This window comes from Eurypyga helias, unplaced genomic scaffold, assembly GCF_000690775.1.
Source record: "Eurypyga helias isolate BGI_N326 unplaced genomic scaffold, ASM69077v1 scaffold32961, whole genome shotgun sequence".
Taxonomy (NCBI): domain Eukaryota; kingdom Metazoa; phylum Chordata; class Aves; order Eurypygiformes; family Eurypygidae; genus Eurypyga; species Eurypyga helias.
Window position 1 is genome coordinate 14873 of NW_010232186.1, and position 26229 is coordinate 41101.

At 43.6% G+C, this 26229-nt stretch overlaps 1 protein-coding gene across 1 annotated transcript in view; it reads right to left on the bottom strand.

Moving 5' to 3' along the window:
• Positions 1 to 25132, bottom strand: part of PTPN14 (protein tyrosine phosphatase, non-receptor type 14) — a gene marked incomplete at its 5' end in the record, with an annotated part of 28258 nt that extends 3126 nt beyond the window's left edge. Inside the window, 11 exons of the mRNA XM_010161324.1 lie at positions 2158 to 2321; positions 4387 to 4621; positions 5549 to 5677; positions 9559 to 9777; positions 10816 to 10959; positions 13631 to 15120; positions 16742 to 16820; positions 20178 to 20235; positions 22566 to 22648; positions 23308 to 23395; positions 25044 to 25132. Of these exons, the coding sequence (XP_010159626.1) occupies positions 2158 to 2321; positions 4387 to 4621; positions 5549 to 5677; positions 9559 to 9777; positions 10816 to 10959; positions 13631 to 15120; positions 16742 to 16820; positions 20178 to 20235; positions 22566 to 22648; positions 23308 to 23395; positions 25044 to 25132 (2778 nt within the window). The remainder of the gene's footprint in view (positions 1 to 2157; positions 2322 to 4386; positions 4622 to 5548; positions 5678 to 9558; positions 9778 to 10815; positions 10960 to 13630; positions 15121 to 16741; positions 16821 to 20177; positions 20236 to 22565; positions 22649 to 23307; positions 23396 to 25043) is intronic.
• Positions 25133 to 26229: the final 1097 nt, after the last annotated feature.

Genomic DNA, 26229 nt, shown 5'->3' on the forward strand with positions numbered 1-26229 from the left:
TAAAACGTTAACCCTAATACATCCACTTCCTAAGACACGTCGGAGGAAGTCAACCAATTCATAAGACTAAAGCACTTCAAGAAATAAGTCAATTTATTTCAGAAAAAAAACCAATTAGTCCTAGTTCAAAATCAACCAGTAAAACTGCTGCATGAAAAGGAACCCCCTCCGTGCAGAATCTGTCATAAACCAAAACCACACTGCTTAACCAACAACACAATGTTACAATTTTTAATCTGTTTTTTTGATTAGGTTTTAACAAACCAAAAATATTAACTTAGCACAATCTAGAGCACCAAAGCCCTTCGGGAAAATTGTCTTTAATATTAATGATGATTTCCACCATTAATCAAGACAAAAGAATGCTTTAATTAAGGGACATCAGAGAAATCCTTTATTATTGAGCCCTACCGCCAGCTCCCAGTGAAGTTGATGAGAATTCTCAAAGTCAAGACTCGCCCCCGTGCTCGGGCGGTGAGGTACTGCCTTTATCCCCAGTTGCTGCTCAGCTTTTCCTTGCCAAACTGGTGGCTTCCGTAAGCCGCAGACAAACGGCGGTGGCCGCAGCGTGTTGCACAACTGCCAGCGTTGGTTCCCAGCACACCGTCGGCGCACAGAGGCGACTAAAGCAGACACAACTACCCTGATGCTCACGAGCGGTTTTGGCTGTGGTACTTGTAACCCTCCAGGTTTCCTCTGGCCAGCAGAGATGTCGTGGCTGCTGTGTGACCAACAGCAGCGGTCACTTCCAGATGCCAGCGCGTTAGGGAAGAAGTGAAGTAGGCTCAAGAGTCAGAGACACTGCCCCAGAGAGGAGCAAGTTACTGAACAGCAGCCAGCACAGGAAGGCTGTGATTGTTCCACAGGAAGGATTCCCAAAGAACATACCTGTGGGTCCTTGCTGTCCGGGCCAACTCCTTTTTCCCCTTCCTCCCCACTAATCCCATCCCTCAAATAACAGGAACAGAGGGTGAATTGTGACACAGATCTACAGGACAGCTTCACCTCCAGTGAGGCCCAAACAGAGCTGGAGGAGGTTCATCTCAGCTGAGCTGAGCCCAGAATCTCTAGGTGATCCTGTAACTGCAGAAGGATGACCAGCTGGATGGTGATAACAGAGCAGAGAACAGAAAAATTACTTCTTGCATCACCTTTTTTCAAAACAGCGATGAAGAGGAAAGTGCCCTGGTACTTTCCTCCTTCAGGACTTGTGTATTTGGGCAAGAGAGGAAGCTGCCCTGTGCACAGAGAGCGCCTTGTGCAGGACGGCTCTGACCTGCACCTCTGCGGCAGCACGGGACGGAGGCGAGCGCCGCAGGTGTGAACAGCCGGTCCTGCCTTGCCAGCAGCTCAGCCAGCGGCTGATTCGCGGGAAGGGCAGGTGACGCATGGCAGTTTGTCACTCTCGCTGCATCCTTATCTCTACCAGACGGTTTGGTCTTTGAGCGGTTTTTTGGCAAGAGAAATGCCCAGTTTCAGTAGCTGGCATGTTGAAACTGTGTGACACGTTGTTATTCAACATGCCATGTACTTCCTGGACAGTTCTCCAGCGACACAGAGGAAAAGCAAGTTGCTACACGTGGTTACTCTGCTGGTGCTCTCACCCTTAACTCCAGACTGTCTTGTAATATTGGCTGCAGCTCTTGGAGCCCTGTTCCCCAGCATGCACAAACCTTTTCCGTAAGACACGGTCAAGTTTCGTTCCAGATGAGATTAGAGGCAATACAAGAGAGAGGAGGGAATCCAAAGAGTGAATTTGGAGAGCAGAGAACTTCAGTGAACAGAGCATGGAGGCTGGCATTATTCTCCAGCCTCTCTCAGCCAGATCTTGTAAGCACGCTCTCTCTAGGCACTTAAATACAAATTAGTATTAGTATACGAATTAAGTATGAATTAGACTAAACTCTTAAAAGAGGGAAAAAAGCCCTAATTTTGAATGTATTAAAATAATACTAATAAAAAATGCATGCCAACTCAACAGAAAACTACGAGAAGTAAACTGCCATGGGAAATCTCTGCCAGTTGCATGTAAGGCCCTGGTCTCACACAGGTGACAGAAGGAAAGCACTACCATTCCTTGGGATTTTAACCTCAGAAATGTAGCTGGTTACTCAAGAAACGAGCTCAGGGTTTGTCTCGAGAAAGAAGCCGACTTACTTCATTATGCTCCAAGCACCCGATCATCAGTTCCGTTAGGATAACCACTCCGGTCCTGCCCACCCCTGCGCTGCAGTGAACCACGATGGGAGGGTTGCAGGTCTTCCTGCAGTCCAACACGCTGTTGGTGTGGCGGCGCACTGACTGTATCTCCTCCAGGTAAGCTGCGAGGTGAAACGCAGACAAGCTTGCAAACATCTATATGTCTGAATGTAAAAACTGGGAAAAACAGACTACGGAAAAGCCATTCTTTGTTAAAGTGGCAATAATTTACACTTTTTACAACACACTAATTATTTTGGCCGGGGTGCACAGAACAGCACTGCATCCAGCAAGTACCAGCTGGGTGTCAATTATTACTTGGGAGTCTACTCCTTTAAATTAAATACTTCTTTTAAAAATTAAATTCTGGTTTCCCCTCTGCAAGTCTCCAGGTCCCCTAAGCAGATGATTCTAGACATTACTTACAGCAATTCCTGCTATTAACAGGCTGGGATCAAAACAACAGCTAGGTCCCATTGAAACTACTGCCTGTCAAAGCCAATATCAGATGGGAAGCGAGCATCCATCTGCCCTGCTTCCCCATGCCTCCCTCCTAGAGAGAGACAGAATCTCTAGCACCTCTCTGCTTGGGGTTTCTTTCTTCTCAGCAGCTATAAGCCCTCCTGGAAGCTCACTGTCTCTGTTTTCCCTGAAGCCCTTTCTAGACAGCGCATGAACCCAGAACAGTTGTGTCCCCTGTGTGGCTGTCCTGGGGGCATTCAGCACAGGCTACTGCCCACCCACGCAGGGAACCTTACGTAGGGGATGCTCACTGGTAGATAAACACACTGTAAACTACAACTCGGGTCTCTAAACATCGTTCCAGCATAGTCTAGGTGCACGACAAAGATGATGCACCTCACCCAGAAAGATACACCCAGACACACAACTCTGATACGGAGCTCCCCAGCAGTCAGAGTGGGAAGTGTGGTCTGAGCGGAGCTCTCCTGCCCGGAACCGTTGGTGTCACGGCACTGCAGCCCAAGCAGTCCCTTCCACGCAGGCAGGCTGTGTCTGGAGGCCTACCAACATCAGAGACGCTGCCTTTTCATGTCCACAGTGAAACGGGACTGTGCATGGTGGCAAACAATGGAACATAGGAAATGGGGACAGCCAAGGGGGTGGGCAGGAGAAACAAAGGACTACACAAACTAGGAATTGGGCAATAGCTTTGCCTTAAAGACAGATCCCACGGCATTCAAGTTTATTTTCTGCCCTGATGACAGAACTGGGGAAAGAACAACATGTTATTTACGTCAAGTTTATACCAGGCAAAGGAGAGCGGATCACTAAGGGAGCGTAGCCATGTCAAGACTAAAGTAATAATGTGCCTTGCTGTGAGAGGACTTAGCCGCAACAGAGCTACGCTGCCGCAAAGCTGTCAGGAATTAAGAGGGCAGGCATCTCCAATGCATCAGTACAGCCTGAACAGACAACACCTCTGCACCAGGCGCTACTGTTGTGCCAGAGATGTGGCTTTAAGTACGTAATAGGAATTCAACCATTATTTAACACGGCAGTGTTTATTACTCGGTAAGAGGCGTTATTAACTCATTACTGATGAATGTAATGGCTGTATTTTCAGAAATGCATGAACCAAGCCCCTGTTTAATTGGGACGGCCCTTTGCATTGCTCGGGTAGGCGTGGTTAAGAGTGGCAGTGCGCTCAGACTTAGTGAAGGTGTGATGGAGCCCTCTGCTCTTCTGCACCAAGTCTAGTGCCTACGGAGTACAAACAAGGGCCTCCTAAGAAACCGGAGGAGTTGTGCCATATCCCACTAACACCTGAATCTCTCTCACCCAGACCTCTCTAGTCACATTCATGTGCAGCCTCGTACCTCTTACACTCACTAGGTAGCTGGGAAGTGTCAATAATTTACACTGACAGATGACCCATCAGAGCTATCCTATTATTTCCCAAGTCTTTAGCGCTGCTGCTGCCTCTGATTTTTCCTCCTGTTATGTCAGGTCTTTCAGGACCAAAATCCTCAATCACCTTAGCTCCTACTTCTTGAATCGCACCTTTTTCTCCACATGGCAGCAAAGTACAACCGAGTTGAGGCCTTTGTGGCCACAGCAATAACCATTTAATATTAATCCCAGCTCTAACTAGGTGCAGTGAACTGAATCCAGTGTAAGCAACCTTTTCCTCAATGAATTTTATCATGAAAGTTAAAGAAGTCTTACATAAAAATCCCTGGACTTCTTCTGGGCACCCATGGTCTGGCCAGTCAGTATACTGCAAATGCCACACTGTCCTCTCTTGCCCGGAGAGAAGATGCTTGACCTTCAGACCAGTAGTTGCGTAGCAGCCAGAGTCTGTGCGGAACTTAGTTGTCACCTTGAACTTCCCATAAGTGGCTGAGCTGTGCTTAGAGCCCAGTTTAGGCCAATAACGATGACTCTTACTTCTTCCTCCCTCCTTAATAACCAACCAACAAACAAAAAAATAGCCATTAGTTCCTGCAATTATAATTGTCCACAAACAGAGGGCATAAAACTCTGCAGGTAAGCCAAGTATTCTTATTTCAAATTACTGGAGGAGCAAGGAGCATCCCGCAAAGTAAAGAAAATATCCATTAAAACTCTCAGCCATATAATATTTCAAAGCGGAAAAATGCTTGAAGAACCTACTCTTGCCCCCTGACAAAAGCAAGCTACTGCCTACAACATCTGGGTAAACATTCTCCTCCTGGGGAAGCCTCTCCTTTAAATGGAAGGAGATTCTCTTTGGCAACTTCTGAGTTGTGTTGCTGATCAGCCTTGAGAACGGGACAGTGCCTTGATGTGCTATGCCCTCCCCATGTTTGCTAAAAGCAGCCAGGCATGAAGCAGAATGCGGCGTTAGTCTGCACCATGTGCCAGTTTGTGTAACACAGCACACAGTTCTTGGATGACAATAGAAGTAACTGTTTTGTTTGGCATAAGAATAAAAAGGGTTTTTTTTCCCTTTAACATGGACACTTGTACGGAAACAGCAGCTTCTGGTCTCTTTTCAGCTGATAAGAGTGACGGCATGCAGGCCTGGCCTCGGATGGGGTGGAAGCCTGTGTCATTTTAACCAGGAGCAGTCCAGCGCTCTCACATTCCAGTGGAAACATCTTTGTTTGCTTTGGCCAAGCTGAAGTGAAGCAGGGGGAAGGGGGCTCTGCTTGTTTCGCTGTAGTAGGTGCCAAACCAAGGATCAGAAAGTTACAAAGCATGGTAGTACAGCAGGACAAGAGTAAATTCAAAGAGAGTAAGAGGAAAAAGGGCTGTTGACAGAAAAAACAGGCTGCTGGAGTGGGCAGCGATGATAACAGGAGATTTGCTCACATCAGAAAGAGCTATATTCAGTGATCTTACATACCTCTTCAGCTGTGACCATGGCTATAACGTTCACCCCCTGTTCCCACACCATCTGCCAGAAGTCATGGCACGTATGTGGCAGAGGCCCTTGGGTAGCAATGTAGTGCCACTCCTCTCCACCTACAGTAACCTGGGAGTAAGGAAAAAGCAAAAAACCACCATCAGTGCCCAAATCCTCAAGAGCATCTGTGCCAGAACTGCCCTTTAAACAAAAGAGACCATGATGAAACCTTTACTTCTTTGTTCTTCCACTTTTGTTCAAAATTTTGAACAAGAATCATCCTTTTGATAAGAACAAATCTGACAAAACACCATCTTTGATGCTTCCAAGTCCTTTCTTGGTGCCCAAAACCATAAAGGTTTGAGCTAAATGTCATCTATTTTCTTGCCGTTGCATCTGGATCATACAGATGAAAAAACCCACCATTTTTTAAAACCAGAAACCTTGTTTCTGATACAGCTTAAGTACAAACAGGCAGCTGACTGACTTTCCTGGGCTGTGTGACAGACCCACGGTGAAAGAAAAACCGAGCACCGGTGTCTATATGCATTAAAAAGGCATCGCATGGCTGCAAACAGACACACAGTGGTGTAGGAAGCCTGAACGCAAAGGACATTTTGCAGGAGGAAAGCTGCAGGCCTCCGCTGCTGAGGACTGCCCTCGATTCTTTTCTACTCAGGCAGAAAATAATCTCTTAAACAGACTCTTCCCACATTGATCACTGCTGAAGATGTGGCCAAGCTGTCCCCAGAGAGCTTAAGATGATCTTAAAGGTCTTTTCCAACCTAAAAGATTCTAGAGGATGCAGTCATGCCCCCCCCACTGTATGTAACAGAGCTCATGCTGGCCTGTTGCCAGCCATGTCAGGTTCAGGACAGGCTTCACTTCAAGCTACCCTTCCTCACTCATCTTGGGTTTTTCAGTTCAGAAGCTGCAAACTGCTATAAAGAATATCCAGCACATCAAACGGGTTTCAAATGCCATGTGAAATTTAAAATTATCTAAAGCTGCAGTCATGTAGGTCTATTTCCCAACACATAACTGGATTACCAACCACATCTTACAGAAATATTTGTGTATTTGCATGCCAATACATAATGCAATTATTTTTAAAGCACTAAGACACAAATTTACACACTATAAATTATGTAGTGCCCAGAATGGACCCAGTAGTACCTTGGAGTTAACCAGTATAAAACACTGCACCGTGTACCTGGCTGAGGCAGATCTTAACACTTAGGCAGTTAAAAAAAAAAAAAAAAAAATCACTTCTGTGTGAAAAATTATTATGCAATAACAGATTATAGGCTGAACATAGGAAAGGTTTGTACAAAGAAAATATTTTTTCCAGCATTTTAGGTAAAAAGCCAAACCACTTCTAGAGCTACTAGGTATCATTTAAAAATGTGCTTACTGGCAAAAACCAAACCCAGATGACTAATTATTTTGGAAAGTTACAATATTTTTCCTTCTCAGGCTAAGACCTCCTAATCCTGCGTATTAGCCCAGAGCCACTTCTCACAACCAAGTTATAAATCCCAGAGAAGATGATTTACGACAGAAATACCGACACGCCCATAAATACCAAGGTGCTGGCGGACAGTGCTACAAGGAGCAATGAATAACTGTGACAGGTTTAACCATACCCTGTGTTTGAGGTACAGGTCTTTGCGTACATTTTCAGAAGTAGAATCAATGTTTGGGGGTTTACACCTGCAACCGGCACAGCGCTTGTACGATAGCTAATCCGTACTGCGCTGATTATGTTTCCAGCCCTGTACACCAGTTCGGTTTCTTATTTCATACTAGGCAGCGTTATCCTCTTCGAACGATGGTTAGAATCTGAAAACCACCGCAGGCAGACTCCCCAAGTTCTTATGCCAGGTGGGAATGAACGGACACCGCACAGTGCTAACTGGCACCTTGCACTTGGGCTGGTCTTGCGCCTGCACGCTCGTCTGCAGTCGTAACTGCTGGCGTGGCATTACCGAGCCTTTGAAGTTAATACTGACCCGACCCAAGCAGGCTTAAGACCTTTTTTTTTTTTTTGCCTCATCCATAAATTTAATTTTGATTTTTCTCTCTGCTACAGACAACGATCTTTGTATCTGAAGACAGAAGGTCAATGGTAAGTAAGCAGAGGAATACGGTAAAAGTGTGGGGCTTGCAGACTGCGCAGGGGGAGCTGGAATCCTCCAGGCATGGATCTTATCAGGATGATATAGGAGTTTTCTTTGTGTACTGACTTCTGGTCCAAATATCCAGCCTCCTGGCACACGATACGAAAGGACCATAAATAGTCTGGAGGGAACGACACGCCTGGAATGCGGACTGCATTCTCGTGCCCTAACTGTGGGATAGCGGGCTGCGAACACATGCGCCGGGCTACCGAGGGAAATGTCGCAGATGCGATTTCACCTTCTAAGCAAAAACGCATCTGCTCGGCCTCTGTACGTGCCACTGTGGGCGCGAGGGGAAAATACCGGCAGGGACCGCTGCCACGGGCCAAAACGTTTGTGCATGTTCCTGGGTGCTTTACGAACGCGAGATGTGTGTCCAGCACTGACACGCAAGGTAAAATGTGGGCTCAAAACTAGCCAGGTTAAATTATTTTCTGACTACTACTGCTCTGTGGGCATAATTTATGTTAGGAATCTCTTTTTTCTTTTTTTTGGCCTCCTACAAAGTAGATAAAAAAATCTGGGCTCTGAAATCCATCATCATAGCAATGTCTGATTATGCAAAAACTCCGTATCTGCTACCTACCAGGCTATGTAGAAAAGTGATCGACTGCCAAGATCCTGGTTCAGAAATTGTTTTGAATCAACAGGATTTAAATCACCCCCGAGGAGGCCAACAAGTCTCTTTAAACTTTTAAAAGGCTATTACTCCAGGAAAATATTAATTTAACAGGATGTTTGATTTATTACTTTTGAATGATTGCTTTTTAATTTGGATTTTGACAATGCGAAAAAGCAGATGGCCCTCTCTGACAACAAGAGAATCCGTCATCTGAGGAAGAGGAGTGCTGTTACTTCTCTCAGCTTAAAAGCCAACAAAGGTCTTTGCAAATAGTACAGGAAGCTTAAAACCCAAGCTACTCCTGCAGCATAGTTCACTGTTAAAACTGGCCATGTTTTTAAGTAACAGTCAGATCATACCTTAAATTATCTTAACATGGAATTAACAAGAAATTGGAAGTATCCTGATAAAAACTTATTTCAAACCAGAAGTTCAGTGCAGTATCCAGTCAGAGACACAGGGATCTCCAGTAAAAGTTTAACAACACCCACTTTAAAAGAATTTAAAATCACAGAAATCTCATAATAAATTGAATACTTTATTTATATATATATAATTGCAGTATCTACGTGAACGTGCACTACCCATCACCACATACTTTTTCTTTGGACATGGAACTGCATACATGAAGATACATCCCTGATTTTTAAAAATCTCAGCCTAGATGTTAGTAAATGGAAAAAAATGTGTCTGTAAAACCTTGTGCAGTACTACTTTCAGGCTTCACCAGTCAGCTGCAGGGACTCATCCTGCATGGGTTACTGTAGTCCCCCCATGTCCTGCAAGGCTATTGGAACTGTGAAATCAGCAGACGTGCTGACTGCTCGCTCTTTCAGGTACAGGGTCACGACAGCTGTCATTACCTTGCAGGTACTGGGGCTGATCTCATGCATTTTCATGAGGTTGAAGAAACATGGCATCTCTTTCGACATTCACCAAGAGAGACGTTCCACAAGCAGCTGGCAGTCGTGGGCACAAGGATGCCTCTCTTAAATGACTTCCCAGTCTCTAGCAATTAGATCAACTCATGCGTGTCAGCTGACTGGGGACTCCAGAGATGCCCATGCTGACACAAAGGTACAATGACACATTCTAAGTTGTCTTTTCAGAAGCTCCAGAGTTAAAGAAAAAGCTGCTGTGCATCCAGAAATGAAAACAAAGCTTTAACACATCTTTGTTTGCAAAGTAAAGTTCAAGAAAGCTCTTACCTTTACGTGTGAAGCATTGATGTAGCCTGTATTATTTTCTTTGGTTGGCACCAGCTCCACTCGGTTCTCCTCATAGGGAACGACCTCCCTGATGCGGTTGCGCTCAGTGTTTTCAGGCAAGGCGGCAGTGGTGAAGATCCCATCTGCCTTTTTCTTTGGAATTTGCTCGTATTCTGTAAACACCATCCCCTCTTCCAACTTCCTCTTCAAGATTTTGCACTAAGATTTAACAGAAAGGAACACCAATCCGTTAATTCTTCCCAGAAGGACGTTCACTACTAGGCCCATCCATTCGTTCTTTGAATTTCAGTATAGAGCCATAGCATTCTCTCAGTTGCAGTTACCCAAAGAAACACAACACACCTGTTTCTACAGAATGAAACCACAAGCAAATTTTACGTTTTTCTTTCCACCTCCACATTTTTTAAGACTGACACCATAAAAAGCAAAACCATGCTAAACACAACCCTGGTTCAGCCTGAATTTGTATGTGATTTCACCACAATAGATTCTTGTAAAAATATTTTACATTTATCTGTTTAGGAAGAAGATTATACTGCAAGAAGTGTGATGTGGTCCACATGTTCAAAATGCTCCTTAACTTGCAAGTATGCAATTTCTGTGGCTGAACACAACCCCACATGCGTACAGGCGGAGGTTAAAATGCGTTGTCTGCGCACCAGACAATGTGAGGCTGCAAATTTCCACCCAGAAAGCCAGAAAGATTCTTCGCAAATGTCTCTCTCAAATCTTAATGGCAGCAACTGGTTTTAATTTCCAAAACTGCATATGCATGCACGCACCCACACGTGCAAACATCGGGAGGCAAACAACTTTTCATGTAATTTAGTCCCGTTAGAGACATTAACTGAACTCCTTAGATGTATCAGGATGTGAAAGATCATATCTACGGATGATCACTGCAGAAAGGCTGCCTGATCAAGTGAACAACGTGCAAAATGTTAGATTTATGGTTTCTATGGTTTATAGATTTATGGATCTTGTATGACATCGTACGGTCACGTGAAACAGGTGAACAGCCTCAATTTTCCCCAGCTTCAGTACACGGTCAAGACATTTAACACTTTGCCAGCACCCAAAGGCAACACCACTGTTAACCCCAGGCCTTTTCCATTAACGCTCTGAAAACTTTGAAGGGAATTTTTTGCACACTTTAAATAAAGTTTTAGCATTTTAGAAACTTCTTGCTGCTGGGAACAGAGGGAACAAGCAACGTTTCATGAGCCTCCATCTTACCCTCTCATCCATTGGCACCTTGGCGACTTCATCCTGGCTGTCCTCCGGCACTGGAACCCTAGCAACTGAGAGTCCGTTCAGTGCTGCCAACATCAAGGGCCTCTTCTGGGCCTCCAGGCCTGCCATCTTCTGCTTTTCTAGATTCTTTTGGCAAGAAAAGGCACGTTTTCATCTCTGTGTGATTATTTATAATGCCAGTAAAATGCTGGAATGTTTTTTTAATCTCCAAAATCTGCAACTCTCTGGCCAAGGAATGCAGATGATCACCATTAGCATCATAAATTCAAATACAACCTCTATTCTTCCTGCTATTCCTCAAAGGCCTGCTCCTACATGAGCACAGAATTTTAATTTCAAAGAAGCAATCCCAGCGCATAACACAGTTTACATGCCATCAAAAGACATACAAACACAATCTCCAGTGTTTTTCTGCAAAAATTACTCCGAATGTAGGACACGCAAAGCATCACCCTGTTACGTGAAAGTAGCACTGCCGCAGCCAAGATACCTGGGGCATCTTTTAAAAAGCAGTCATTTCAATCTGTTACAACAAGCAGTAAAACACAGGCCGTTGTTTCTCTTCTGTGATGGTAATACCTACAGTGAGAAGTCTTCTGATGCACTCAGCTATTACAGCAAACCAAATCGCACCCGTGATATATTCTGCACTAAAAGCTGAGCTCACAAATCCCAGAATCCGAACGCAAGGGCAGCCGGGGAGGGATATCATTTATTGTGTTCATACATCGTATTATGCCATGACATGGAGAACCAGAGTATGAATTTAAAATTCATCCTGCTGCCCTCCTTATGCCACTGGGAGCCGAAACATCAAAAAAGATGCCACACCATCTCCAGAAGTACCCAAATAAGGAATATTTTATTCCATTTCCTTATCAGTTCCTTCTGCTGGATTTGGAAGGAGACGAGCACAAGGGAAGCCTGGTTCTCAGCAGGCATATGGAAGCTGTAGTCACCACACAGGCCAAGCTCAGCTCCTAGAAACACACTACTGAACCTGAATGCCCCCAGACATATGTAAATGCCTTCAGTTTTCAAAAGCCTGCCAGCTTTGCCTCACCGCTGGGTTCTTCCAGAGAGCTCCATAAAAAAAAAAAAAACACCAAAAAAAACCAAAACAAAAATGCAAACCCACTCTGCTTTATTTTCACACTTTCAGAAAGCAGGGAACGGCAAGTATTTTTCCTTTGTTTGGGGATTTTATTATTATTACTGCTTGCAAGGTAAAATAGAAAAGTCTGTGTTTAAAAGATCAAGCTCATCAAATTACCATTCATATAACTTGTGCTTCCTGTGACAAAAGGAAGGTCTGCATGTCTTCAGACTGCTCATCTAGGCTGAAACCACCTTAAAAGCTTAATGCTAAAGTCACCCCTTCACTTTCAAAAGGACAACAACAAAGCACCTTTTGACCAAAGGCCAATCTGAATGATTATTCAGAGGAAGAGTACTCAAACAACATCTCTAAACTCTCTTCTCACCTTCATTTCCATCCTCAAGCCCTTTGGGTTTCCTGCTTCTCAATAAGTCTTCTTATCTCAGAAGATCAAAAGAGCATATATATGCTGCTTGTTACACCAATGTGTAACGTGAAAAATTATGTTTTATAGTCAAATACCTATTTTACGTTCAAAGTCTAAGATTATGCAAGAAGTAAATTCGGTCCCCATGACACAACTTGGTGAGCCAGGCTTGATTCCCTATTACATCAGCGTAAGGATCACCAACGAACAAGCTGCACTAAACTTAATGTTTAGAAAATTTCTTTAAATATACAGTAGTATTTAAATAGAACCAGTTACTGATCTACTATACTACAAACTCTCTTCTGCTCTGGGCTATTTAGATGCTTCATTCATTTGTTTCAGTCCCCAATCTTGACAAAAAAAAGACAGAACTACGGCACACACTTTGCTTCCTGCAACCACAGTTGCACTCCTCAGACCGTTGCACCACGCAGGTACCCGGGTCACTACACGGTAAGCACCCCTTGTAGTTCTGCCTTGCTTGCAGCGGCACCGAAGCCTTCAAATACTTCTTATTCTAAATGCGTTGCAAGTTTAAAAGGACCCTATTCCTCATACCCAAGTACATTTTTAACGAAATAAGCAACCCAGATCCTCAACGGCACAGCCTCTACATCTGCTGTTTCTGTAATTCACTCAGTTATTGGCAAAACCGGCAATCCCTACTCTACAGCTACCAGTGTTTCCTTCAGTTAACGATGTCGTAGGAAGTGGCAGGGAAGGCAATCAGAGATCATCTGGAAAACTCCAGCATTTCCATCATGCCGTGTGTTCTGTGATAAGTACTTAACTCGACATCCCTGCAAAGGAGGACTAAAATGCAGTTGCTGAAACGCAACCTCCCGCCCATCCCAGCGAGGGCATTTCAGCCTCGCCCTGCGCTCACGTCCTCAGGGGCGGGAGAGCCTGGCAGTCACCGCAGGGCTCAGCCCCCTCGTCGCCCTGCCGCCTGCTCTGCCACCTACCACGGGCTGGGAAGGACAGCAGGGTGGTGGCATCAGGAGTGGGATCAGACGCGGATCTGGCCTGCAGCTGAATATAACCACAGCAGAGGGAGCAGACAAGCCCAAGAGCAATGTGCGGGGTCAGCCCCTTCAGCGGCCATACAGACCCGCAAAACCAAGTTGCATGTGGCACTTGATATGGCGTGTCCTAACTAAGCAAATCAACATCTTCCTGCCTATGTGTTGCCCACAGTTTACTGATCCAGCAGTTTTCTGGCACGGAAACCAACCTGCGTGATTACTAATTTCCAAGAAGCCACTTACCCTCATCATGATTTCTCTTTCTATAATGCTGTCCTCAATAGAAAACATTTCAGACACAGGCCTTTCCTTGACAGGTTCTTTCTTGACCCGCTCTTTCACACTGGTGAGGTCTGGCTCTGAGATAGAGGGCCCGAGAGAAGACCCGTTTATTGCCGTCTGATCGGTCCGAGAGACACTCATGGCTTTGGAAGGCCCTGGCCTCATGGCCTTGGCCCTGGCTACCGCCACAGAAACGCTAACATGGTCCTGCCTCAGGGCTCCATTGCTAACACTTTTACGAGGCCCAGGATACTCTGGAGGAGGTTTATTTGGTATTCTAGCCAAGGCAGCTTGCAGCTGAGCACTGTACTCCATGTTCTCGTGGAGGGCTGTTATCCGTGACACGGAGTCTGGGGCCTCTTCTTCCTCTTCGCTTTCGCTGCTGTGTATCAGCATCGTGGCATCAGAGAATGTCTTTTTGTGGTGATAATGAGGAACCTGCTGCACTTCATGCCCCATCTGGACCGACTCTTCTGGCTGCACCTGCTCCCGCAAAGTGTTCCTGCGTGGCAGAGGGGCGTTTAACGTTTTTAACGCCATGGCTTCTATACCACGTACCATATTGCTGATGACTTCCAAACTGTGGCGCTTGTTCACAGCTGCGTGGTGCTTCACTGCCATGAGGGGCTCGCTGACCTCCTGCAGCGACTGACGGACGACCGGCGAGCTGTCCTCTTGGAAGGTCTTCACCGAGAGCTGGACTTTGCGAGTGACCAGGTCAGGACTGCTCCCGCTGACGTACTTGTGCCGGTGGCTTGCCAGGTCCGGCGTGCTCGTGGCAGGACGCGGGCGCGGGTAGGGCGGCGGGGGTCTGAAGAGATAGTTCTTCAGCATGTGAGCGGTGTTGTAACTCTGGCTGCTCTGCAGCTGCATGTTAGCCAGTTCCGGCGTGCTGACAGTGTGGGATATGGCACTGGCTGCTGCCTTGTTCTGGGCAGCGTTATTAGGGTTGATCTGGTCAGAGGGGGCGACAGGCTTGTTATAGCTGCTCCCCTGGGGCCCGTAGGTAATCGTGTAAGGGTGTCTCTCTCGAATCTCAGGCTGACTGTAAACTAGGTCTTCTGGCTGGTTATAAGCATGTGTGTTTCCAATATTGAGATTCCTCAAAGACTGACTCTGGCTATCCATCTGGATCACCCCTCTCTTCATTTGCCTCATGACAGTTTCATAATCTGGAGTGGGCCGGTAAGATGGTACTATGATTGCACTGTGCCTGTGGCTGGGGATATAGTCTGCTCTCATGATGTCGCTTCCAGGAATGCTCAGATTTGAGGACATGGGAGAAGCCTGGATGAAGTTCTGTGAGCGATTGAGGGAGTTCATGCTGTGGGCACTGCATACGCTCCCATTGGGGCCATTACCATTCAGGTAGCTGAAGTCCATGGGGCACCTATCCAAACTGGTCTGGGACCTACAGTAGAAAGTTTCTTCATTTCCATGGAAAATGCTATCTGGATAGAGCAGAGATAAAGATGTTGACAATTTCACACACAAGAACTCAATGTTAACAAAAATTCAAATGCAGTTTGCCCCCACGAATACAGAGACAACTTAGTGTACAGCTGCAGGGAACATTTGGTCTCAGGAGCATCCCTGAGTCACTGCAATGGAACTACAACAAAGCCTGACGTAAACTCTCCCGACAGTTCGCAAAATATGGCGGTTTAGATCCTTGTGGGACATGTGAAGGGGAATGTGAGGAAGGGTTTTTGCCTGAGGTAGCAAGGAAGAATAAAGGGGCACCTACTCCCTCAGCATTCCAGAAGGATTCACTGCTGCTGCCACCTTAAAAATCCAGTGCTGCTAGCCTCTGGTGATCCTAAAAGTTCTCCTGTCTTTTTTGTTGATGCACTGCTGTCTGTGATTCAAACAAGCAAAGGACTGAGAAACCAGTCAACAATTTTGAGGACCTGAAGTGTAACATAGCAGGGAAAGACTCGAGGGGAGGGGAAGAACAAAAGAAAAAAGACTCTACAGATGTGCTATTAAATATTAAATACTCCAGCAAAGGATATCAGAGAGACTCAAGATGGTAAGGATGATGTCCTGGATCATAACTTCACTGCAAGACCATCTGCTGAAAATCTTGTAATCAAAGAGTAGCAGCTCCCCAAACTCTGAAATCAGCTAGTTCTTCAACAATACAGAGAAGTCTGTGGTAAAACTAGGGGAGCTTTACGGTTCTTCTAGAATTAGAACTATGGCCCTTCAGAGCCTGAGCTTCACAGTCAAATCGCAGTAGCCACTAAGTCAAATCTTCTACTCTGTGCAAGGAAATATACTGAATGGCTCCTTTCAAACTTGTAGAATTCTACCTTAAAATTAGTCATACCCCCACAGCTCTAAAATGCTGTCAGGTAAGACTAAGAGCTCCTCTGCCTGGGAGAGCACTTCACTGTGCCTCTCATGAACTGCAAAGAACGCAGCCTAACAGACCTGGCTACGGGTATTCCAAGGGCGGTGTGGTTAAGGGTGTGAGGCTGAAGGTGTTTAGTGGCTGGGCTCCATTCCCAGCCTTGATCAAAGTAACCTGGTACAACCTCTTGGAGAATTTGTTCGTCAAACACGGGGGTAAAAATAGTTAACCCTCCTTAAGTCCAAAAGGCTAACAATGCGGGCAGACATCGGTGAAAAATCAGCAGAAACGAGGATCTAAACAGACAGCTTTGTCACCAGGACACTATGATTTCTCTTACCACAGAAGATATTTGCCATCTCCTTTTCCCTCACCCCATTTCTCTCCCTGGACCCAGCTGGCACTGCCTCCGATTACAACCATCACACTCCCTTTAGACATTATTTTTTCAGCTCACTGAACTGGAATACTAAGTTTAAGGTCCATATAATCATGCACAGCTATTTTAGAGACATTTTAAAACTGAAATTGGACTTTACACAGAAGACTTACTGCAACATTAACTACACAACTGCTAGCTCTCCTCCGGCACCAACTCCCATTTGACCATGGTGGCATTAGAAATCTAGACATAAGGGGTAGGAGCTTCTTTGCATACAGATAAAATTGAAGTAAAAAAGGAAAAAGTTAAAGGAAAAAATATATGCTCTAAGTACCTTGTGAATTATGTGTTTCAGTGTAGTGTTCTCCACACTGGACATGCATAGGAGGCAGTATAAACGGGTGTTGTCTTGGCTGAAATAAAAGCACAAGGTAAAAAAAAAAAAATGGCATTAGGAACTTCGTTTGCTACAATTTTTGCAGCTGAAACAGGAAAAATGGTTCTCTGCCCTTTCCACTGAATCCTGCTCTTTCTTACCCAGCCAAAGACACATGGCTTGGCATCTCTGTACGGAACAGAGAATAACATTTTGTAAATTGTTCGCTAAATTTTGTGACGGAGCCCAGAGCCGACCAGTTAAGACTCCTTTAAGCTCAACTATTTCAGAAAACAACATCCAGACTCCCAGCTCACTTAAAACTTTTCAGAAGTTTATGAAAACCCCTTGTCCTTGAAGAATTAAAACAGAATGAAACCAAACATCTAATCAGGACAAAAGCGGGAGATGGAACAAATTCAAGGACCTAGAACACTGTTTTCCAAGCAACAGGAGCACAGACAGCCTTACAGCAATTCTGCCAATTACATGAATATCGGATTCCCTAGATAATGAGTTGGAGTCTTCCTCCAACAATCTGCACTGAAGCAATCTTTTTAACACAAATACCACAGGGGGCAACTCAGCCTTAAATCAGCAGGGTCATTTACAGCAAAACAAACCACAGCTGACGTTGTATTCCCCAGCTTTGTCCACTGGAAAACTGATGGGGTTTGCGACTGCAGGTTGCCACCTGCGCTGTAACGTCCTGTCTGGTGTCGCTCAGCAAAGTGTACGAAAACACACTTTGACACACGAAGTCAGCAGAAAGAGAAGGAAGACACTCTGGTCTCGTGAATTCATCTTCCTGAACAGCAGAATAAGGGCTTTTCATCTCGTCTGATTCAAGCAGGAATACTGTGGATGCCCAAGGCAAGAGAGAAACACTACCTAATTTACCTTTGCATGCACAAGATGAGCACCACACAAGTTAGCTACCAACGAGTGGGTGGGGAAGGGGTTAAATTTACATTTTCTATGTAAGTGGAGAGAAGGAATGAGAATCAAAGAAACTGAGCACACATAAAAATTCCTGCATACAAAATGGTTGCGTTAAGCCAGCGCTGGAAGATGACAGGAAATATTTCTGGTACAACAATTACTTCCAAGGGTATAAAACCCTGTTCTCACTGAGCAACCATGGCACAGCAGCCTGCTGCTGACAACCTGAGTAGCTGAGCTTAGCCTGGAACAAACCACGATGTTGGAAAGGCTCATGAATGGGGGGGGGTGGTGTGAGGAAAAGCACAAGGAAGAAGTGACTCCTACTGGGAATGCATAGACCTGGGGCAGTTTTCTTTGTGATAGATGTTATGGAAGGTATCGGCAAGAAGTTAGGGAATATTCTGTTGTGTTTGGGAGGGGTGTTTTGTTGTTCTTTTGGGAGTTTTTAAGACCCATCTGCCTCCTCTGATGAAACAGGAAAAGCTTGAGGTCTGCAGAAGGTCAATATCCAACTTAAGGAACACAAGGAGGGTTGCGTGGTTTTTGAATTTTGTTAGAAATCAGCTAATTAAACATATCATCATATTAAGATCTCCTACACTGAGGAAATTCTGCTAGAAAACCAGCATCATTGGTTGGACTGGCAGGAAAAAAGAAACAGTGTAAAATGGCTTTAAAATAATAGTTAATAAAATAAAGGTTCCCCATAGTGCCAAAACTGTATAAAGGGTCTTAATCTGAAACTCATGAACGTGATCCTCAGGGAAGTGGCAGAGCTTCTCCCCAAAGATCCCGCTTCACTTCCCCGCTCATACCTATTGATTTATTACCATACAAGACAAATAGATAGGTGTATAAAGGTATGTACAGTGCAGACAACAGTCAGAGAGGCTTTTCTTTTTTTTCTTCTCCCCAAAGAGAACTGTTCCAACAAGTTAACAAAACAATTATGGAAAGAAGCAGTTGAAAGTTCAACGTGAACGGTTAAACAGCCTAGTTCACTCTTTAATTGATGAGTACACATTCCTCCTCTTGATCTTCCTGAGACTCTGTTTTTTTTTTTTAAAACTTGTTGCAGGTTCACATTCAAAACTTAAAGAGGCAGCAGGATTTGTTTTTAATTTGAAAAAGCAGATTTCCATTCTTCATATCTAATACAGAAGGCAGCTCTCTTTTTCCCCTTGCGATGTATCTGAGGCCACAGCATAAGAATGCAAAGCACATTTCTTCATCTTCAGCTTCACCATAAATATGCCTCAGAGAACATAATACACAGCCTGTGCATTGCATCCTGACACCTTAGAAACATGCTAAGAATGAAAGGGCCAAGAAATCCAGAGCCAGCTACAAGAGCTTTCCTTCCAATGGCTGGGAAACACAGAATCCAATTGTAAGATCTAATGGATCATATATACGCACACAAGGAAAATAGCCTGTGCTGAAATCTGCAGAGATAAAGCCATCCTAATATCAGTACCTGCTGAAGCTTGGTTTTGGAACATTTTCACAAGCTGTAACCACACCGTGGGGATATGTCAAGAAAACACTCCTGCTCACATCAGCTTATGCCATGCAGTGATCGGCCAATGGAGTTATCACCCTGGGAAGGTCTACAAAGCAGGGATAACCTGTATCACATGTGAAAACTGGCAACCTGCCTACAGAGAGTATTGCCCTCTGCCTAAGGAACCAGCAGTGCTGTTGCTACTCTTACTTAACAGATTCTGAATTACTCTAAGAAATACTGACATACTAGATGTTAAAATTGGATACAAAATGGTGTCCTTAGGACTGACCAGGAAAAATCAGACTCCCAAGCATTATTTTTTTTTTTTTTTTGGGTACAGATTTCAGGAAAATGTTACTCAGTTTTGTCAGATTTATAGTATTTATGGACCTTAGTTAAATGGAAACAAATACAGTTTAAGAAAAACTCTGGATCAAAATCCTGTACTGACAGTAAGGGTTTACTTAAAATCACAGTACCTTCAGACAGAAAATAGGCTCTTAACCCAAGAAGGTGGTAAATTGTAAGAAAACTTTATACGAAAAACATGAGGAGCAGAAGAAACGTGAATAGAGAAGCTGTAAAATTAGGTAGTGACTAGGTTGATGTATACAGCACAAGACACTTTAAATTCTTTCTAGAGGATTCTTTTCTCTATGTATTGAAATAACCCCAATGCAGTAGAAAAGATGCTCAGTTTCTGCAGGGCAAATAAAAATATAAAGCCTTGAAGACTGTAATTTTTAATACTCACTGATGATATTATCCAGTTAAATTAATCAACCTGGGCAGCCACACCCTTGAACCTCATTCCAATCATACTGCCTACAAGAAATGAGTTAATGTGCTTATTTGAAATTTAGAAAGTATTCCATCTTACACAATGCCCCATCCCATTAGAAATGGTATAGACACTCCTAAAGGCCCCACCGTGGCACATACCAAGGATGACCTACTCCAAGTGGGCCGTCGCCGGATAGGGGGAGGAGAACTTGATTGTCTGTGGAAGGAAGAGTAAAGAGAAACACTAGAAACTACAATATTTCAATTCTGATTCAAGAATGAATGGGAAAAACAAGAGATGAAGAATCTGTGAGTATTGCTCATTCATGAGATTTTTAAAAATATGAATAAGTGAAAATAATTCAGGCTCTTCTCTAAATACAGGAAGTATTCCAGTTCCAAAATACACATGCCTTCTGTTCATTATCCTATTTGGCTGATTGGAAACACAAGAAAGAAAAACTCTGGTTTAAAAATGAATGAAACTAACAAGTCTCTTAAGCAATAAAAATAGCGCGCAGGCGCAGTCTTGGCTGACTTCAGGTGACCAGTAAAACAATGACGGTTGTATGAAACGCACGGCAATCACTCCAAAACAATGCACACAGATCGGGGGGGGGGGGGGGGGGGGAGGAGAGGAAAAAGGCAACCAGTTAGCTAAGACTAGCAGAGCCACATACAGTGTTAGAGTAGGCAGGTGCAGTGGAAGGAACAAGGAGTGTAGGAGGGGGAAAAAAATGAGGAAGGGAAAGAAACAAGTTGAAGGAAGCAGAAATATAGTGCTTACGTGAAGAGAGGAAAGGTGGAATTTGTCCTCTTACAGTTTCTGATCTGGTGGATGATGTTATGTGCGATTAGAGGAAATGCACAGAGGAAAACAAACAACTATCATTTTAACACAGAGGGCAGGAAAATTATTTGCCTAGAAAACACACATTGGCATATGCTGTCATCAGTATTGGTGACGCTAACACAGAAGCTGGTACCACATGAGACTGTGGTAAGGAGAGCAGTTCTAACAGCAAAAATACATTTAAACTCCAGTTATTCACTCAGTGACCTCATGACGTTCCCTATCTTTATTAGCCTGAATATTTCTAAGTTGTACATGAAGCCGCTACATACACCCAGTTCACGGTACCCACACACTTATGGCTCAGTGTTTGGAAATAAACACGATCAAAAGCTACTGCTTCTGCAGGCTGGATTGTGAATGGTAACAGAACAGTCCTCTCTGAAAAGCCCAGTATACAGTTTCAAAGGGGAAATATTCCAAGAGGACAGGCTATGGTATTTTGTTTTCTGTCTTGACTGTCACAAGGGAGACAATCAGGAGCTTCCTTTGAACTCAATTTCTCTGAAACCATTAAAATTAAATTTAGCACTGGACTATTGAAATCCATTATATGCTGCTAAGAAATGCCTCTTCTGGTCTTCCACTCACCTCCCAAGAACTGTAAGCACCATCTGAAATCTAAGCAACATCTCTTTTCTGTAACTGAAAAGATCCCTCTATGCAGTTCACCTCCTTGGCCTCTCCAACAGTCTCACTCACCGTATGTTAATATAATGTGTGCATATGTATATCAGAAAGACAGACCTTCCAGTCCACCCTTCATCATTTTGGCTTCATTTCCCAACAGATGGCATTACCCAGCTGAACAGATGGGATGTCCAGCTCTAACTAGAGCTGTTGATAGAGATGAAGTTGTTCTTATCTCTTCAGCTAACTCAGCTGATGAAGTTTTGCAAGGGATTTATGTTCTCATTGCTATACAAACCCTGTACATCATGAAATTTTCTCAAAACTCTCAACTTCTCAAAGCAAAATTAACCTCAAACTGCTGTGTGCTGGTATAAATGAAACATACACAGCTGAGAAACTGACTTTTAATTTATAACTAAAGCCTCATGAATTCCTCCTTCAGTAAGGATGAATACACATGTGTGCGAGGACCAGCTCAAGGCCAGTTCCTCAGTAAGTGCTCAAAGTAGAGCCTAAAGGAGGCTTTAAGTTCAGATTTACAATTGCGGTGTCGTGTTGGAACATTCTACACAGATTAACATTCCCAGGTGTCCTCCCTTGTTTGGTGCACTTGTGAAGCAGATAAATTATACTGCGCAATTTAGAAGATGACAACCTATGTTTTCCACCAACCTTAGCTGCTAGATCTTCAAAATGCTACTTGAATCTCTGCATCTTCAAAATGCTACTGCAATTCACATTTTGGCATGTTAACGTATGTCACCTTTCACTCCAGTTTATGCTAATACTCTGGGTTATGAATGGCAGAGACCAAGGGCTTCAGTTTAAGACCCTGTCAGATTTAGCTGTTTGGGGAGCACCAAACCTTACAAGGCTCAGAATGAAATTTTTCCTCAATTGTCTGTTCTGGTGGTTAAAACAAAACAAGAAAAAAGTGGAAAGGGGAAAAGAGTAACTGACACAAGTGACTAGGAAAAAAACAAACAAAACCAGACACGCCAAAACTCAGAGCAATTCCAAAGCAGGGTGTCAGTAAACAACTATGAAGAAAGAGTACTCACTCTGTGCAGATTTTGTTCTGTTTGTAAAACTTGTGTCTTGCTGCAAACAGTCGTGAAATATATTTGGCATTTTCAAGATCATCCTTCAAACATAAGAAAAATGCATCTAATCATTCATTTTGTTATTCTCACCAAGAAGTAACAAAGAAGAGTTTTAAAAATCCAATTGCAGTAACGCTTGGTAAGGTCTGTCATGTACAGAATCTGGCTGCCAAGAACATGTCTAGTGCCCTCAAGAGCATTCAAGGCGTTGAATTACTGATATACAGCGGCATGCCTTTACATGCTGCCACTTCACTGCTAAGTCACAGTCGGAGGGGAAGAGGGACAGCAACAACAAACAAATCGCTCAAGCTTGCTGGTACAGTTTCTCTACTGGCCCTGCACCGAACAGCACCGCAGCCCTCCCGCTTCCAGCGTGTGCACGCGTGGGAGCTTATACCCAGGTTCCACTACTGCTTATGCTGCCGTATTTATGCCAGCATGAAAGACAGTGTGGCGCCACAGATGTTTCATCCAACAAATGCTTCAGTTTTTTGCAGGCTTCCCAGCATAGTATACTTTGGGATGCTTGGAAGAGAATAGGAATAGTGGTAGCTAAACTAAGTTAGTTTCACTCCCAGCATAAAATGTGAACTGGGTGGGGGTATGGTGAGGAAGGCCCATTGGGGAAGTGGAATTTTAAAGTTTTATTTTTATATAAACAGCTTTCTTGATGACACCGATTAGATCTTCTCCTTACTGTGTGAAAGAGTACATTCTCTTCTTTGTTGATCAACTCTAGAACAATCGAAGACTTGTTATGCGCTATATTCCCAATGTCATTCCACCTGTAGAGGAAAAAAAATGCAGTAGAGTTTGCCAACACATACATTCAAACATTTCACAAACACATTAAGAATCCCTTAGTCAACATTAGTCTCATTTTATGGGAAAGCTTTTCAGTAGCTGTTTGGTGAAGAAACATGGTCAGGAAATAAGGAAGTCATGGTCTGATTAAAGGAGAATCAGATATTCAGCTCTTACCCCAAAGCAGGAGAGTTAAAAGCTCTTTTTCAAAACAACAATTTGAAGACTCACAATAGAAGATCCATGGAAAATATATTAACGATAAACTTTATACTGACCCGTGGCATATTTGAACTGATTGATTTTAGCCACATGTAATAGAAATGCTTTAATTTTTATTTTAATAGTGCCATTCCTCTCCAAATGCTGTTTCCAACTCTCCTCCAGTGCCAAATCTTCCTAAAGAAGGTGAAGCTGACAAGACGGTTATGTAGGCTATGCATACCACATTAATACTCTGGTTTTATGTTTGCATTTTTTTTTCCAAGTAATTGTCAGGTTACCCAAGATCAGAGTTATAATCTTCTTACAAATAGCTGACAGACATTTGCGTACATTGCATGCAATCCATGGGGATGGAAAGGACTTGTTTGTTCTGTTTGCAGCATGCATTCCTCTTCATGTCATGGCAGGATGGTTGAAGTGCTTATTTCCAAGGAGTAAGGATCCCAGCACCAACTATCACCTCTACATGTAAAGAAACTTCTTGCTTTTGTCACCTGGCACAGTTAAAGGATTACCTAATTTCTTCTCAAAATTAAATATGTAAAGCACCAGCTAAGTGGAAAAGGGAGACCCAAGATTTTGGAAGATGCTTTCTGAAGCTCTTTTAAGGTAAAAAAAATGCAACATTCCAGCCTAAGACTGATAAAAGCCTTAGCTATTGACTAAAAATTAGTGCTTCTCATAAAACACACTTTTTTGGCTGCACAAATGCACATATTCTAATCACAGGAACTAGTAAAAATCCACTTCAGGTTAACATGGACAGTAACGGAAATACCCACCAGAGCAGTAGCAGAGTACTCTACCAGAGCAGAGAGGAATGAGTGAAACCCCAGCCTCCCTGGCATCATGCAGGTTGCTAGCCACATTTTCATACAGAACAGACTTTTATAAGTAACAAAGCCCACAAAAGAAAGTTACTGGAAAGGCTCAAGTGATTCTTAATAACCAAAATAAACAGCAGAACAAATAAACAAGTGACACATCCAGGACTTAAGAGATTATGGAATGAGAAAGCTCAGCTTTTTTTTTTAGTGGGGCACCTAAATATGGAAACCAGATTTTTAGAAATGTTGAGTGCCTAAGGTTGCCATCCGTGAGGGTTAACAGATTTGCATTCAGAAGCATCAAAGCAGCAGACATAAAGGCAAGAAAAGAAAAGAAAAGGGATCAAAGCCTTGTAAGTAGAACAAGATACATGACAGACAATGTCTTTCTGGCTGTCAAACCCATACAGAGACATCAGAAATTATTCTTTATCACATCTCTTACGGCCAAGAGGCCAATCCTGAAAACAGCGAGGGACTGCTCCTTAGTTAGAGGATTGGCACTCTTGAAGTAAAACCCCACACATGAAGCTCTGCGAAGAAACTCGCTTTAAATACAGAAGACTCTAGTCTTTACCTATAAATCACAGTTGTCCTTCCAACTCTGTTTTTTATGAAGATTCCCATGAAGAAAATACCAAGGTGTATGTCATTTCCATGATTATCCTGCAGAGAAAGAATATGCATTTAGTTTAATAAAGAAACTGGCCAATGAATGTATGCTGAACTACCAAACAGAAGTCCTTCTTCAGGATGAATGCAGGACTAACCCTTGTCTAATTTGTATTTTGCAGCTTGATTGGGCTCTGACTTTTATTATTTCAAAGCAGTTAGCACTCAACTGTATTCACTTTGTTGATTAGCGAGAACTGACAACGGCTAAACGAGCCCAAGGTTCTCTTCCAACAAACAACAAACACCCCACAAACTGAGATTCATTGTATAATACTCCCCAGTACCTATCACTGGGATTACAGCTATCTACCAAAAGCAGTAGTGCTCTTTCACATTCACAGCATTTTTCTAGTTACCTGTTAAAACATGTCAGGATTTCAGAAAACCACACCTGGAAGTGGAATCTCTGTCAAAAGCTATACCCTTTGCAGTTTAAGCACTCCGTGTAGAAGCTCACAACACATCACTCTAGAAAGTACTTGTATCTATATACAGATACATCCTCCCTTGTTTTTAAATGATTGTGGTAAACATTCGTCTGCATACACCACAGCGTCCACTGTTCTTGCATTGTTTTTCAGAATTCCTATTGGCTTTGTGGCTACCCATGTCTCCTTGCAGGCTCCTGTTTGAGAACCCATGTGCTCCTGTTTCGTTTTGCTCTTGGTTGTTTTCTTAAAAATGCTTCTTCTCCTTTGCCGCAGAAGCTTAATGCTGTTGACAAAGAGGTTTTTCTACACTTATCAACAAAAGCAACTCCTCCTCAGCTGCACAGATAGTAATTGTTTCATGCTTTAAAGTGGTAAATAACAACCATGCCAAAGTGCAGGGTTAAAAAGAACTGCTAGAAGAAAGGATATTCGAGCAGTTAATGCCCTACGCAAGAGCAAATTCTAGAAACCATCAGGCATCCCTGCATGTTAACAGATCAGATCGGAGCTGCTTGCCTGGCCTTGCTGTACTTAATCCCCAAAAGGCCACAATGGAGCATCTGCACCTGTCTAACTGTTAGGCCTTTTGCAAAACAGATGATGACAATTTTCAAGCCACAGCCTATGCACTGATTCTCAGTGCTGCATACACCAGCG